General features: G+C 39.0%; 3 protein-coding genes across 6 annotated transcripts; 1 reads left to right on the top strand and 2 right to left on the bottom strand.

Annotated features, from left to right (window-relative positions):
- Positions 1-231: 231 nt before the first annotated feature.
- snap47 (synaptosome associated protein 47) lies at positions 232-7,687 on the bottom strand. 4 transcript variants are annotated; one of them, XM_017425921.3, is made up of 5 exons: positions 7,555-7,687; positions 5,652-6,148; positions 5,054-5,556; positions 4,621-4,745; positions 232-1,887 (listed from the first exon to the last, which is right to left on the bottom strand). In XM_017425921.3, the coding sequence occupies exons 1-5, from the start codon at positions 7,639-7,641 to the stop codon at positions 1,741-1,743; spliced, it is 1,359 nt and encodes a 452-aa protein (XP_017281410.1). In that variant the 5' UTR covers positions 7,642-7,687; the 3' UTR covers positions 232-1,740. The 4 variants fall into 4 exon arrangements, with proteins under 4 accessions (XP_017281410.1, XP_017281411.1, XP_024863759.1 ...); XM_017425922.3 differs by lacking the exon at positions 7,555-7,687 and adding an exon at positions 6,818-7,062 and having other exon boundaries at positions 1,741-1,887; XM_025007991.2 differs by lacking the exon at positions 7,555-7,687 and adding an exon at positions 6,451-6,788 and having other exon boundaries at positions 1,741-1,887.
- Positions 7,604-10,216, top strand: jmjd4 (jumonji domain containing 4). The gene is made up of 6 exons (XM_017425924.3): positions 7,604-7,892; positions 7,994-8,159; positions 8,899-9,024; positions 9,114-9,381; positions 9,471-9,617; positions 9,699-10,216. The coding sequence occupies exons 1-6, from the start codon at positions 7,640-7,642 to the stop codon at positions 10,032-10,034; spliced, it is 1,296 nt and encodes a 431-aa protein (XP_017281413.1). The 5' UTR covers positions 7,604-7,639; the 3' UTR covers positions 10,035-10,216.
- A 55-nt stretch (positions 10,217-10,271) lies between these two features.
- iba57 (iron-sulfur cluster assembly factor IBA57) lies at positions 10,272-13,031 on the bottom strand. The gene is made up of 3 exons (XM_017425938.3): positions 12,563-13,031; positions 11,048-11,397; positions 10,272-10,910 (listed from the first exon to the last, which is right to left on the bottom strand). The coding sequence occupies exons 1-3, from the start codon at positions 12,904-12,906 to the stop codon at positions 10,519-10,521; spliced, it is 1,086 nt and encodes a 361-aa protein (XP_017281427.1). The 5' UTR covers positions 12,907-13,031; the 3' UTR covers positions 10,272-10,518.
- Between the last annotated feature and the right edge of the window lie 2,830 nt (positions 13,032-15,861).

The raw sequence follows: 15,861 nt of genomic DNA, 5'->3' as shown, positions 1-15,861 counted from the left end.
CACCAAAAACAAACCTGCAGGGAACCTGGCCCCATTTAGTCACCCTTCAGGATTGAAACCACTGTAACTGTCAAACCTGGGCTTCATTTCATTTCCCAGTTAAAAAGTTACAAAGTTTTTTTGGCCACATTTTAAACTACACTCACATCTGTCTTTTGATGCAGAATATAATCACTTTGTAATGTACTCAAAAATTAGAAAATGAAATAAAACAACACCAAAACATCTAGCTAACGGTATGATTTTATTGCACATGTTGACATGTTACAAGTCTGATATGCAAACAACTTACTGTTAAAAAAAGAATCAATTCAGTGCAATGTTAGAATAAATAAGTGGACTTTCCCTTTTTAAAAGCTCATAATTTACTTACAGTTAAGCACATACAGGATTGTTTACAGCATAAGTGAGTCGAGCTTATTTTGGAAGTTGGTACAGGTGCGTAATATGCTCAATGCACTGGTTTTTTAAACTATTTCTGTCATGCTTTATTCAGTCTCAAATCAACCCCAGGTAAAATTTCCCCACACTACATTAAAACACACACACACACACACACTCCTTTCTGTCATGGCTAGTTGAACTGAAGGCAACTGGACTTCTATTTTGATTCTTAAAATGTTTTGCTTCTCATCCAGTAAGCTTTATTTTAAGGTTAGTGTTTTGTTCAAAGCTCCTTGGATGAGAAGCAGAACATCTTAAAGAATTAAAAAAGTAAGTTCAGTAACCTTCGATTTCTCTGACCTGGAAGACAGACAGTCTACCCTAACGTACCTTCCTAACTTACAAATTTTATTATATCTTTTAAACCAATAGAAGCAGGAACAAAGAAAACAATCCTAGTGTTAGTAAAATAAAGGGTAGGTCCAAACCCTAAACGAGCCAGGACTCCCTGGAATTAGAGATGATTTATCTCAGTGGGACTTTCCTGGGAAAACAGAGGTCAAATACTGGCAAATTTACATGTTCATTTTCATAGTCAATAAAAAAGAACAACCCAATAAAACAACAGAATCACAATAAGTCTAAGTTATTTACAATAATATTACATTATTAGGCTATTATTTTTTTTAGCAAGTCCTTTAGCAGCAGATAATTTATAATTAAAGTGAAGGTGTGCTTTCTCTGTAATACCAAGAACTTTCAGTATCTTATTTACAGTCTTCAGCTGCAGCTACATGAGGAATCCTATGAAATTTCTTATTGATGCCGTAATAATCAGTTATATTGACACATGCAATACTGAGCCACAGATAAACTGAGTCCAGACACATATAAACTTAGAAATGTTACACTGATTTTTTAGAATGTTTATTTTGTCCTCCCTGATTATCCTCCTCTTCAGCAATATGTATGAATGAAGTTTCCCCAAAATAATTTCCTTTAGAATCTGAATCATTAGATAATCAGGTCTGTGTGTGTGTGTAACCTTGTAAAAGGTTGTTTTGCCAGTGCCAAATACCCCAAATGTGATGTTGACAATGATGGCCACAGTTCCAGACATATACCGTTTTGAAGAAACAAAACAAAAAATTAAAAAAAAATGACAGAAATATGTGAAGTCATAGGGACTTTGATGACCCTTGCTGTGCAGCCCAGAATTCAGACATTTAAACCGGATGCATTTCCATCTTTAAGTAATGCTAACAAGGTCATATTCTAGTCTTTCACGATCCTGCACGAGTCCCACGTGGACCGTGATGAAGAACAGAGTGACATGCATTTCTTGTAGTGTCAGGATTACAGCAGTCTTTTCATACGGTTTGTGTGCTTTCCTATCTTCATAGTGGTTCTGTCCGTTGAGCTCGTCAGGACGTCCAGGACTTCATCTTGCCGCTCCAGCTCGGACTCCGCCTCCAGCGCAAGATTCTTCAGCTGTAACAGCATCTGCTCACAAACATAACACAATACAGGAAAAAAGAATAAAAATAAAAAAGTACACCCATTAGTTTAAATAGTTACGCTAAACCCAAGAAAGGAGGTGTAACTAAGCAACAGCACAAACATAAAGATGATTAATTATAAAAACTTTGGCGCAGCGGTGAGCAGTTTCAGAGTGCAACATGTGGACCATATGTTGAGGAGGTACACAGCTTGGATCATGGTGTTGAAAAGTGTATACGTTTGTAAAATAGAGCCATAGATTCAGTTTAGAACACACTCTTGTTTTGCGCTTTGCTCACAGAAACAACGCCCCACTGCTGCTGCTTAATGTCCGCAGATTGGTGATGCAATGTGCAGAAGATGTGATGATATGTCATAATATTCAGGAAATGAAACGTGAGAATACACCGAGAAATAAGTCTTAGCTTGTCTCCTGGGATCATTGATAAACAAAACTGCTTTTTAAATTTTTTTTTTTTTTTACTTTCAGTGGGTTTAGGGAATATTGTGACTCCACATTCACGGTCTAACAACCGTGGTTGTTATGGTTAATGTGACAGCTTAAACACACTGCAGTGGGCCAAGCAAAACCTAATAAACACTCACTTCAAACCCCACCACCCTGGTTTCTAAACTAGCATTTTGCCAAACATACTCATACAAACCATGCTCACACAGCAGCTGACATTATGTCAGGTTTCACTGGCTGCTTTCTGTGGACATTTCAGCTGAGCACGAAAACAGCCAGCAGCAGTCTGAAAACCAGATAGCGTCAATACGCACCAAAAAATAGCAACTGCTTTCACTCACGCGGGTCTGTGACTTCACAATTTAAACTGGGATGACATGACAGAGTTACACACAGCAGTTCATTGGGGCTCTAATGTGTCTGAAAATAAAGGCTCCAGAAATGAGTATTTTTAGCTGCTGCTTATACAATGGTGAGAGAACTTAAACTGCACAGAATCCTCTAAAATTAAACATTTAGGCTACACTGAGCAGAATAAGATATAGACTAAATTGTTACTGATTGGTTTTTTTTCCCACCTAAAACAATAGTGTTTTTTATAGCTCATTATTTGTTCAATAAATGTTCAGTAGCAGTGAGATGTTTCAGCTTAATTACCTTATTCTTTTCTAATGGCCTACAATCACATTACATGGCTGTAATGTTATCTTCTCTATCAGACAACAAAATAAAACTAAACAAAAAAACTATACACACAGAAAGGATGTATCTGTGGTGGAAGAAGTTACAGGACTTCATGTTCAAGTTCCATTTGTTTTCAGACTTTTATTTAAGAGCCTTTATTTAAAAAAAGGGTTTTAAATAAATAAAATGAACTAGATGGATTCAACTGGCAGCCATTATAAAAATGTCCCAAATTCGCCCCAAGAAAATCCAGCTCCTCCTTTGTTAATATCTTTGGCCATCATGAACGGCGGGCAGGACTGTAATTGCCTGTGTGTGTGTGTGTGTGTGTTCTTTTGTCTGACTGTTAGCAAAATATCTCATAAACTGCTGCACAGATTATAATGAAACTCTCAGAAAGGAAATAACGAGCGACATGCTTTCCTTCAGTAAATGCTAGCTTAAATTAAAACATGATTTATGTTAATTTTTTATGTGTGTAGATGCAAGCAGGATGATTTTCTTTTCTTTTTATAAATAAATAATAAGTCATTGATACTTTATGTAACTAGATGTGTTCTTTAGTTAAGAAACATTATTTTAAAGTTAATTATTTATTGTGATGCCTTTAAATTAGCAAAAACCTAAGTTCTGCTCACCATCTCACAAAAAAACAAACTGGTCATTAGATGCATTTATAAATTGAAAACATAAAATATCATATATATGTATACATATTATGAGATCTGTACTTCCAAACAAAATGTGAAAATACAGACAGGATTTGTATGGAACTGAAATTAATCTTTACTCTTTTTGCAATTATTCTTTCAGTCATGATTAAAGCAACTATGAATTACTGTCCCTTAACTGATGAACTATTCACTAAGCAATTAATGGATAAATTCATGGTAAATTGCTTATTTTACTACTTGTTCTAGTCACATTCACTCACGAATCAGCCACACTGGTTTGGGTATTTCTGCCTTATAAGTTAGTTAGTACTGACAAAAGCTTTTCATTTCTCTCAGTCTTGTATATGATCCAAGCTCAGTATGATAAAAGCCAAGGCAGCTTGCTGAAAGTTGACGAAAAAATATATATCTGGTCAAAGTAACCTCAAACAGAGAGTCATAAACATAAAAATAAAATACTGTTTGAATCATGTGACTGAATTTGCGTCACTGTTCAGGTCGTGCCACCACAGACCATGTCTGTAACAGTTCTCGGCTCGGTGAGGTTCTGAGTGGAAAGGCCTGACCAAATAACTGTCCGTGTTTCTTTTCCTCTCTTAAACCCAGGATGGACTTTGGTTTGTGGTCTCACCAAATAACATTTTAAACACACAGGATGAAAAATGAAAAGAAAAAAAAAAATCATTACGGCAAATTGTGGTTCGAAAATGGAAATATCATAAAATACATGTTGGCTTAACTTTAAGTTTACTTCCAACAACAGCTAACGTTGTTCGAGACGATATGCAGCCGGCATACGTAGGCTGTTCATCTGTGCCACCTGTCTTGTGTTTATGTATGTGAAACTTCTTAATGCCTCAGTAGGGTTGCTATATTTTCAAACCGGCTATGGAAATGCAAGTTTCTCACCTGCTTGAGTTCCTGGGCCTCGGCCTGACTGACAGATGGCTGGAGAACTTGCACCTGCAACTGGGACAGCTCTCCTGCCGGGACCTCCAGTGGGAGCTCGGTCTCTTGGCCCGTCCGCGGCGACCCTGATTCCATGGGTGGAGATGGTGAAAAAGAGCAGAGTGCATACAGTACGTTGTTTATAAGGAAACCAGACAGTAAACTCAAAATACAGCAACTGAGGCAATCAGGGCAAAGTGACTCATCAAAATACATGTCTGCTAAAGAGAAACACCAATAACCATGATGAAATGTTTTTACATGTGGTTGCACTTATAAACATTTCGAGCTGAATATGTAGTTCTTTGCTGCCACTCAGTGGTCAAATTTAGACCAAACATGGAAAAAAAAAAATGCAAACACAAAACCATTATCCATGTAATCCGTTCCTTACCCTCATTCCAGTTTGTCCCTTCTTTGTCACAAGGAGATGAAAGCGGCGTTGCTTTGAAAGCCGTGTATTCACTCGTAAACTCCATCTTCTTCTTGTACTGCATCTCTAGCACCGACATCGCCTCTGGCATCTTTGCAGAAAGAAACCTGTAGCATATATCCGGCTTCCCGATGAACCGCTGTCTAACTGTGATCTCGTAGGGACTGTGCGCCCTGATTTCGTCAATTTCGTTCCGTTCAAATCGGTGAAGGAGTTGGCAGTTTGTGTCTCGCACCTCCAGTGAGGATACCAGCACCAGCAAGCATCCAGGCTTTAAGTCTGAGTCCCCACCTTTGGACACCACCGCTGGGATGCTTGTGATCACCCTACTTTTACTGGAGCTCTTGCCTGCTGAGAGGGCGGCGGCAGCCCTGGCTGCGTCTTCGGCCTTGGCTTCTTGCTGAATCTTCCAGGGGAGTTTGCCAAAAGGCCACCAGGAGGGAGACTCAAGTTCTGACAGAAGTCTGTAAAACAAAACAGTCAGGAACTATTGTTATATCTTTCCTGGTCTTTAGAAAATAATACATGCAGCTCATTAAAGACGTGCTCAAATAATTACTTATCAGCCACGCCCAGATCGGAGTCGATCTTCTCCAGTCCCTGCATCATGTCGTCAAACTGCTCTCCCTGGTGGCTGAGGACCCTGCCGGTGTCCTCCAGTCTTCTCTGGGCCCCTGCCACCAAGCTGATCAGCTCTCTCCCCTTGGAAGGCTGACACTCAGCCCCTCGAGCCTCTGACGTGGGCGACAGAAGGCGCTCTCTCCAGAAATGCTCCAACACATTATAAACCACCACTCGGTTGGGCTTCAGAGACCCGAACCAGTGCTTGACGTTGCCCTCCTCCAGCACGGTGAGGGTGCTGAAAATGAAACTGGACGACTCCATCTTGATCTCCGTGATGCAGGACAGGCGAAAGCTGGCGAGGCTCTCCTTGCTCTGGCTTGAGACGAAGCGGACCGTGGTCCTGGAGAGGGACAGGGTTCCGCTTTCCCATCGCTTCTCAGCGCTGATGTAATAGGAGCCAGGCCAGCTGTGGATGGAAACGTCCCGGCTCATCTTAAACAGAAGAAACAAGCAATTTCACCTTTGAGTATGACAAAAAAGATTTCCATGTGAACACAGTTACATTATGACTGATTAATCTGTGTGCCCTGATACTGAACATACAAATCTTCAAAGTAAATCCAGGCAGCAGATGAGCTCAATGAGGCGTCCAGTCAGCTGAAGCTCTTTGTTCGCATCACAAAATCATTTTTATAAGTTTATAACCTTATAATTATTTGCGTCTTCCTGTTGTTAGAAGTACTACGCTACCCACCGCACATAAATCGTCAACACTGGGCTGAGTGTTACATTACCTTCTTGGTAACTGCGATGTTTATTAAGGACGTGATGTCACACTCGGGTTAGCGACGTCTGATCGTCTTGAACTGGAACTGATTTTATTTGGGTTTTTTTTTATTATATTTATTTTTCTTATTCAGGTTCGTGGGATATTATGGGATACAAGTAGGATAACAAATAAGTGCCATTTTAACAATCAGATAAAAAAAAGTTAAGGAGAATGCAGTAGACGAAACTAGGACTCTGCCATCACTTTAAACTGCAAAGACGGAAGGAGTGGGCAGAGAATCGTAATTACGTTTGTTAAACGCGAAGGTAAATTGCTGTACTCGATAATATAACATTTAATATGATATTTGATACATTTGGTATTCTACATACGTGTGTGGATGCACAAGGTCCGTTTCGATGCCGAAAAAAACAGCTTCCGGAAACGAACCGGTGTTGCGTCAAGATAAGTATCCCCGCAATAATTTTCGCCCCCAGTCTCGGCAGCGCGCAAAAAGCCCCGGAAAAGCGGATTTAAACGAGAACAATAAAAGCATTTATTCATGCTGCGACCCACAAGCTTAACAATAAATAACACTCACAAGACAATAAACTATCAGCACTTACAATATATCAAACAGTGTAACTATTTTAGGGTTTACTTGGTTTAAGTAGACGCGTAATCATTTATAGGTCCGCTCGTTCTGCTTTGCGCGTGTTCAACTTTTTGGGGGATACCTATCTTAATACAACCCCGGAATTCTCATTACTGGTACGAATCTATTTACTGTCCGACTGGAAAATTGTGCCGGTTAACACAAAACACTCAGACGCAAAAAGGTTTGGTGAAAATTAATCATCATTAGTGATGGCGGTGGTTTTATAAATAATTCAAAGTAAACGCAGTGTTAGCATCAAATAAATAAATAAAAATGTCAGTATATTTTGCAATAACGTAAACATGAACAGTGTCAGTTGTGTGTTTGCGTCATGTAGGAACCATAAATAGCTCTTAGCAGTCATGGCGACCTGTGCCGTGGTAGGAAAAATGAATACAAAAATCGTTCAATTTGAAATGAAGTTTGACTGTAAATGAATTCAGGCGTGTACTAATGCCAGTTCATTCTTACCGCTTGCTCTTCCTTTCGCTTTCCTGCTGTTAAAGCCGTGACAGCAAAGCTCGCTAACCAGCTAGCCGAGGTCCTGTTTACCATCATGGACAGGGAGGCGTACCGCAACTGCTGCAGTCTGGTCAAAATACCGAGTCAGTCCTATGAGCAGTTTTGGTCTTCGCACTTTGTAGACTATATCGACAAGGACCTGAGCTATTCAAAGTTTTTCAAGAAATACCTGCTGCCTAATCACCCATGTATGTTTTCAAGGAGGTTCACAGAGGAGTGGAAGTGTAGAAAACAGTGGGTGACAGAGGAGGGCAAACCTCATTTTCAAAAGCTGCTGCAAGACTTTGGTAAATAAATCTTTCATGTAACGACTGCAGTGACTAGTGTCATTTAATCTTAATAAATGATTGGTATTTATTTGTGTTTGTTTGTTTGTTTTAAATCCCAGATGAGACTCCTGTCCCTGTTGCAAACTGCAATGCAAAGGAATACAATGCCAACCCTAAACAAGTAATACCATTTAAAGAGTTTCTACAATACTGGAAGGAATACATCCAGAACGGACACTCATCGCCCAAAGGATGCCTCTATCTTAAAGACTGGCATATGTCAAGGTATCATTTATTGGGGAAAGATCTTTGTGTTATGCACAGGGGATAAAAACAGTATCTTGTGATGGATATGTCAAGGATTGTGCAGTAATAAATGACATGTAATCTATATAATTAGGTCACATTAGAAAAAAAAGATAATCAGCTCAAAGCTTAGAAAAAAATGTATTATGATTCTAGTTTCATTGCCAAAGATGAATTGATTTCATGTTTTGATCCAGCTTTAGAAAGTTGCAGCAAATGTTATACAAAATAAAAATACACAAAAGTTGTTTATACCAGCAAGGTTTTGCAAGGATTTTTGGATTTGGTCAGTTTTAAATATGTTAAGGTCTGAATTAAAGTACAAAAGTGTCTTTATTTATGTTTTGTTATTCATATTTTTGTCTATTGACGACAGTTAAGTTGTACTAGTTGTTTTTTTTTTCCCACAGGAAATGGAAGTTGTACATTTTAAATAAATATTCATCATTTTTTATAATGCTAAAAATCAAGGCCAAATTGTGGTCCTTGAATAAAAACAGTAGTGTCAAATCCTTGCACTGGAAAAGTAGTATTTCCTGTGTAAGAATGCACACAATAAACCTATGTTTGGTCTTGTAAATGGTTAACATTCAAAAAACATAATGGTTGCATTGAACCTGTTTTTATTCGAAGTACTCAGATTAATCTTCATTTGCAACACATTATGTTAACAAATTGTAAAAATGGATTTGTATTTATGTTTTTTGTCACTCAACAGGGATTTTCCAGAACATAATGTTTACACAACACCAGTGTTCTTCTCATCCGACTGGCTTAATGAATATTGGGATACACTCGAAGTGGATGACTACCGCTTTGTCTACATGGGACCCAAAGGCTCATGGTATGAAAAAGTTCAAACATGACACTGGTGCTTTGTACAGTAATGTTAGATTTTTCTAATGCAATCCAATGCCTCTTTGTTGTGTTTAGGACTCCTTTCCACGCTGATGTGTTCCGCTCCTACAGCTGGTCTGCAAACATCTGTGGCAGGAAGAAGTGGCTGCTTTATCCTCCGGGTCAGGAGGACTTTTTACGAGACACCCACGGTAACCTCCCTTATGACGTCACGTCAGCTGAACTTCAAGATAGAAGCCTTTTCCCACAGTTTGAAGAAGCATGCCAGCCTCTTGAAATTATTCAAGAGGCTGGTGAGATCATTTTTGTGCCAAGTGGCTGGCACCATCAAGTTTATAATCTGGTGAGAACTGGCAAGCAAATTTGTCAGCTAAATGATGCAGTTTTATATATCAGATGTGAGTTTGCGATCCTGTTTTTTTTCCTTCCCAGGAGGACACCATTTCTATTAATCATAATTGGCTGAATGGCTGCAACATTGACATCATGTGGCAGTTCCTACAGAATGAGCTGTCATCTGTTCAAAAGGAGATAGATGAATGGAGAAACACAATGGATTCATGGCATCAGCACTGTCAGGTACTGTGCACATGAGCTCATTCACTCAGCATGTGTTTTCTGGGCTATATAGTAATTTTTAGGTATTTTTCTTTCTTTCAGGTCATCATGAAAGCATGCTCTGGAATTGATTATGGGGAATTTGCCTCGTTCTTGAAAATCATAGCCGAAAATCGGATGGCCTTTTTGAATGCTTGTTCTTTTGGCGAATCCTCGGATTACCCTCGGCACCTCTCAGAAACTCTGACCACCCTTGGACCTTACCACGCAGCCTTCGACCTTCAAAGAGTGGCTCATGTTATCGAATGCCTCCTGTGCAACGAGGACTTCAAGCGGCTTGATCATTCGACGTCGACCCTGCAGCCAGAAACCATGCTACAGCAAATCCGAGACACCATACAGTCCACAAGGGGGCAGCATCTCCTTTATCAGGAGTGACATGTCCACCATCTCAACAGTGTTTTCACCTGGGAATAGCTTGAATGAGAAGTGCCAGCTTTAGTTTGAAGATTGTGATAAAGGCTTGAGATATTTTGGCAGTCTCAAATCCTGATTTTGAATGTTTAGTGTTTGTTTTTGCAATGCAGACAACAAATGCATAAATAAAAAGATTTTATATATATATATGTATATATTTAAAACACACACACACACAGAATGTTTATGTTGTCATTTTTATATATTTCAAGTATCCACAAATGTAACTTAATGATTGGTGTATACTTTAATAGAGAACTGTGAAAAAGCATAGCTTTGTGATAAATAACTTAAAAAAAAAAACACAACAAAATAGGTTTTAGTGGAGACAAAGCATCTGTAAAGCAATGGCAGTGTAACATACTGTACTTCAGGGTTCTGTCAATCAAAAATCTGCCTGACGTGATGCATGTCACATTTCAAAGAGCTACAAAACACCCTCTCTTCAGTTAATTTTCACATCCTTGGGCCACCAGTCTGGCACGGAGGCTTCAAGTGTCACTGTGGTGTCGTCGGAAGATTTGAGCGTCAACACTTCTTTGGCGTGCGCCATGCGAATTAGGCTAAGACCCAGCTCACCAGCCCCCGCCCTGTGCTTCCCAGCTGGCTTGCCCGACTGCGTGTGCAGTGCAGCTCCTTCCTCGAGTTGTCGGTCTGCAGATGACAGTCGCACTGGCATGAGGCGTTTTCGAATCACCCCAGTGTGATGAGTCCTGGCTGTGAGCTCCTGGCCGATGTAACAGCCCTTGCTAAAGCTGATCCCCTGCATGTAGACGAGGTTTGACTCCAGTGGCAGTGCCACTCCAGGAGGAAGGTCCTTCACTCCCTCAGGAAGTCCTAGACGTCAGTGACAGCGAAGAAAACAAACAAAACGTGTCACAAAAATTTCAAGCGCACATGCGTCAACAAATTCACACTTTCCGAACCATTTACACTTCTAATAAAAACTGTCCTCTGTTACTAAGTGCTCATACCAATTGCATAGCGATGTCTGTTGTAGTCCTCTGAGTCTCCTCTCTGACAACATGCAATGATGTCCAGTGGGTCGACATGACTCTGCAGCACCAATCTCCACCCCATTTGCGCAGTTCGAGGATCGGCCTCCCATACCAAAGCTTTTTCGGGGGCTGAAATCTCAGGTTGACTGGCCTCTTGGCTCGGGTCGAGCTGCTTGGAAAGCACCGACCACACGGAGAGCTCGGGACAGGGGCTGATGTTGACCTTTCTGCGAATCTTGAAAACCTTCAAGTGTTTCACAACAGAATCTGTAACTGTGCTGTCACACTCCAGGAAGACACCTGGTCCGCCGTCGGCCTCTTTCAGACTGGAACAAAATACAGCAAGTTGAGTGGCTGGTCAGAAGGTAGTTCACCATGAAATGCAACACTGATCTTAGTTCTTTTGTCTGAGTGGACCTATGGTAGGAGACTCATGTGTTCTGCAGACTCTAGATCCCAGCAGTCACATGGTCTGTCTATTTATACTTTGACTGCTGGGGATGATGGTATTAAGATCTTTTGAAATTAAACTAAAAAAAAAAGAAATGTCACTTTTGATACTCCTGTTCATTGAACTTGTAGTTTCATGGCATTTCCTGCCACATAATTATTACAAGAAGAAAGTCAATGCTAGTCTTGATTGTAACTACACAGATATAATAAAACAGTTTCACATACTGTAATATAATATTTTCAATATAAATAAAATATTATTATAACTAAGTTTTATCATAGAAATATAATATTTAAACCTCCTGTTCTAAGTACATCTTTGTCTATTTAAAATTGACATTGCCTCCAAATTATACGTTTTAGAAAGAAAATTTAAAAAACAAAGAAAATCATTTTGTCACTCAGTAATAAAAAGGCACTTCAGAAAGGCCACTGAGGCCAAAACGTTGTCACATATAAAATAAGATCAAATGTTATTTAGTGTGTCTTGGAGTCAACCGTTTTCTCTTTCAACAAGACATGAGCTAAATGTGCCGAGGGATCAAATAAAACACTGGTGGATGTTAACACTTTAAAGATTAAATTAATAAGAAAGAGAGAAAATGGTTTAAAGTTTAAAGAAATGGGTGTTCATAAGACATAATGGCTGTAAAGTCTTAAAGGGCACAAAAAGATGAATAATTTGTGAAATTTGTGAGACTGTGGGGCTTTTTTTGTTTGTTTGTTTGCTTGGTGCTTTGGTGCAAAGACAAGCTTGGTAGATTTATTCATAATTAATTATAAGTCTAGTATCCATGTTTGTTTTTCTGTATGAGATTGACAACTTAACCTGCTTATGTCAACAGGGACTGGCTTTTATGTCTCTAAAGAAAACACTAAATGACAAAATGCTTACTAAATGATCACGGCTTGTTAATTATTTCAGTATATATTTTTGACCTTAGAAGAAATGATGGGGTCCATTTATCCAGTGAAAAACACCTAGGGCAGGAGATTTAATAACAATAAATAAAAGAATCAGTAAGCTGAATGTCTGACCTGTACAACAGGATGTCATACAGAGTTCTTCCCTGCACGTTTAACATGTGAGAGTACAAAGCTGCACGGCCGGGCTCCTCCAGCAGCCGCATGTCATTGGTTAGAAGCCCCTGGAGGAACGGGCTCGTATCTGCTCCCTGGATCTTCAGCACGGTCCTGTGCGGAAGCCGAAAGCACACGAACTGTCCCGGGACATGTTTCCCCGTGTCCTGGATGTACCTCTTGATCCCCGCCGGAGCCGGAGCCGCAGCTCCGGGCAGGAGCGTCGCGAACACACCGACGTGTTTTCTGGCCTGAACGCCGAGACCCGCGAGCGTTCCCCGCACGAAGAACAGAACCCCCATGTTCTCCAGGAATAAAAGAAGGCTTTCGGTCCGAACTGAGCGGCTTCTCCGTTTAAATCAACAGCGGGAGACTATATTACTGAAAACAAAACAACCTCTGCCCGCACGGAGGGCTCCATTTTGATTTCCCACAATGCATTGCTTGGCGATAATAAAGGATCACGTGATCGATGTTTTTCTCATTTACGCGGTAAATTTGCAAACTCTTTCAGTTGTCTTTTACGTTTTTATTGAGTGCCTTAAGGGATATGTGTCAAAAGAAAAAAAAATAGATAATACAATATATATATATATATATATTATTTTTATTTTTATTTTGGTTTACAGTGATGTCTTGATATGGGTGTCATCAAATGAGACTCAGCCATAAACAGCTTACACAGTTATGCATCAGGATCACATGGTATGATTTGTGGAAAACACATTCATCCTTCCGGAGTTGAACATGTTTGTGTTCAACAGGTGAAAGGAAGTCTTTTGTGTTGTTCTGGCAGTGCAGACGTCACATCTGTCCAACATCTGGGGACGTTTATGTTCTCTGATGACCTGATGTTGTGAGCGTCCAAACTTATTCAGTCATCCAGTTCACCCTGTTACAGATAACACAGACATACAGGAAGGAAGATGCATAGACGTTAACTTAAATAGAGAAGCAAATTGTAGTATGTACTAAAGTATTTTTCATATTCGTATTTTTCCCTTTTATTTCCCTAATTATTCCCTACTGTGTGCACATCTGTCTCCACTTCTCTCTAAAGAAAAGCCAAGCCAAGAACAGTATTTGCACATTACAGTTTTTGTTTTTTTTTCCTTCAACTTGGCTCTGTACATCTTCTGTCATCACCTTACATACATTTTTTTTAATTATTTTTTTTACATTTCATTAACTCACCTGTATGAGTCCCAAACAGTAAACCTGAAGAATGCCTTTGTCCAGAAAACCACTATCAAAAAACCCTGTTGTCTCTCAGCTCAGCGAACGGGCACAACCAGGACTCCACGCAGCGAAGAAAACGCCTCCAGTGTTCAGTTCTTTGATTTGGAGCTTTCTCCCTCGAGGTAAGAGTTCAGAGTGTCTACTGGCAGTGTATGAAGGAGGACGAAGTGCTGGAAGCCTCTGACAGCACCATTTTCTGTACCGAGATCGCCTTGAACAACTCCAGGGCATCCCCAGGACCCCCAGGCCAGGTCAGAGTAATGAGTGTTGACGACTGTGTCCTCGTAAATTAAGGATTCTTTTCAAATGTCTCACTAATGTAAAATCTATGCCTTCTGTACCTGATTGAATGTCCTTATATTTAAGTACTTTTTTAACCCTATTTTTAAAGTTATTGTTCATTTATCTAACTTAACCAAACAGATAAAATATTAAAAGGGTCTTACTCTGAGTGAGGAAAAAGTTCAGGTGTTGCTTTGTACAACCCACACATTTTCTTTTTGTTGTTTTCAATAAATAAATAAAATAAAATGAAACTACACACATAAAAAAAACTTGTTCTCTTACCTCCCATCTTCACCAGCTGTTTAATAAAATAGATGAGCTTCATTCCAGCATCACCAACTGTAACACTTTGCCTACCACTGCTTTAACTAATGTAATAGTAAATATGTTTTTATTGATTCATTTACTATAATAAAGAATTTGAAGGCTACAAATTAAAGTGAGTTCCAGAGATCTAACAATTATAAGCTAGACAAGTTAAATAGAAACATTTTTTTTACATAATATTTAAATGTTTTTGTGATCTCTGCAAGCATAGCCTGCCTGTTCGTATCAAAATGGCAGACATGTTTCATCTTTAAGGCTTACATGTGTGTGCACAGATGAAGAATCAGGAATGCTTGAACCCAAAGGATAAATAACTCTTGACACCTGTCCCACTGATTAGAAAAAAAAAACCCTTTGACATCTGGATTGTGAAAACTGTTTTGACTTTATATGAGTATCAAGATAATTTAATCTGTGTTAGAGGCATTGGATAGAATCTTGTGCATTTATGAAAGATGAAGGAGTTTGTTATTACATACCACGACTAGCAGTTGTTTACTAATTAGCGCTAAACATGTGGTGCTTCAGAATGAACTTTTATCATGACAAATCAGTCTTCTGACAGATTCACCCTAAACCTTGTTTCATTGATAGACGTTTTGTATTTAAAATGTTTGAATTATACCAGCTGTTTATTTCAAAGTAGCGTTTTTACTCTAGTCCACGTTTAATATTGTGAGATACTGTAAAAACAATAGCTTTCGACTCTCCTGTGCTTACACTGCAATTCATTAAATGAGGTTCTTTGTAAATTTTAGTATGCTTGTTTTAATCAGCTGTGGTTAGTAATAAAAGACGATCAATGGTCTAAAATAAAATGTAAGCCTTATTTTTCTTTTCTCTGAAGGAAATAGCAGAGCAGTCTTTAAAAGTTTGAGGCACTTTACTATTTGAAAGCACTGGAGGGGGGATTACTTACAGCAACCACTTTCAGAAATGTAATGCTAAATGAAAGAAAAGAGTATTTTCTTCATCGTATTCAGAGATCCAAAAGCAAGATAAGAGTTTACTGTGAAGATAACAATAGAGATTTTACTGTAGTCTCTGTTTACTGTATCCTCCCATTTGTAAATCACGCTTAATTTGCTCATAGAAAATGAAAACGTAGTTTAAAAAATAAGTCAGATTTTCTATTTACTCTCTGCATTTATATGACATTGTAAGGTTTTGGAAACAGTGGCATCGATAAAGGCTGTGCAATCAAAGACTGGGCAGAAATTTACCAGAAAAAGCCTTCCGTGACACAGCCCTGTCTCATTATTATTATAAAAATATTTCACATTTAACTTTCTTCTGCACTCAAATATACTTCTTAAAATATAAAACATGTACCTTTCTATCAATAATTGACATTTTTAAGAAATGAGTCAAAGTGCAAACTGAGTGTTGATTTACTCAAAATTGTA

Source organism: Kryptolebias marmoratus, linkage group LG20 (assembly GCF_001649575.2).
Source record: "Kryptolebias marmoratus isolate JLee-2015 linkage group LG20, ASM164957v2, whole genome shotgun sequence".
NCBI classification, from domain to species: Eukaryota; Metazoa; Chordata; class Actinopteri; order Cyprinodontiformes; family Rivulidae; genus Kryptolebias; species Kryptolebias marmoratus.
The sequence above is the reverse complement of the archived record's forward strand: the minus strand, read 5'-3'. Positions and strand labels throughout refer to the sequence as shown.

Excerpts from the sequence above, each read along its gene's own strand:
- jmjd4 (XM_017425924.3), top strand. The coding sequence starts at position 7,640 with ATGGACAGGGAGGCGTACCGCAACTGCTGCAGTCTGGTCAAAATACCG. Across the intron at positions 9,025-9,113 it reads ATGGGACCCAAAGGCTCATG|GACTCCTTTCCACGCTGATG; the intron begins GTATGAAAAAGT and ends TGTTGTGTTTAG. Across the intron at positions 9,382-9,470 it reads ACCATCAAGTTTATAATCTG|GAGGACACCATTTCTATTAA; the intron begins GTGAGAACTGGC and ends TTTCCTTCCCAG.
- snap47 (XM_017425921.3), bottom strand. The coding sequence starts at position 7,641 with ATGATGGTAAACAGGACCTCGGCTAGCTGGTTAGCGAGCTTTGCTGTC. Across the intron at positions 6,149-7,554 it reads AGCGAAAGGAAGAGCAAGCG|ATGAGCCGGGACGTTTCCAT; the intron begins GTAAGAATGAAC and ends CTTCTGTTTAAG. Across the intron at positions 5,557-5,651 it reads GATCTGGGCGTGGCTGATAA|ACTTCTGTCAGAACTTGAGT; the intron begins GTAATTATTTGA and ends TTTGTTTTACAG.
- iba57 (XM_017425938.3), bottom strand. The coding sequence starts at position 12,906 with ATGGGGGTTCTGTTCTTCGTGCGGGGAACGCTCGCGGGTCTCGGCGTT. Across the intron at positions 11,398-12,562 it reads TATGACATCCTGTTGTACAG|TCTGAAAGAGGCCGACGGCG; the intron begins GTCAGACATTCA and ends ATTTTGTTCCAG. Across the intron at positions 10,911-11,047 it reads CAGACATCGCTATGCAATTG|GACTTCCTGAGGGAGTGAAG; the intron begins GTATGAGCACTT and ends ACTGACGTCTAG.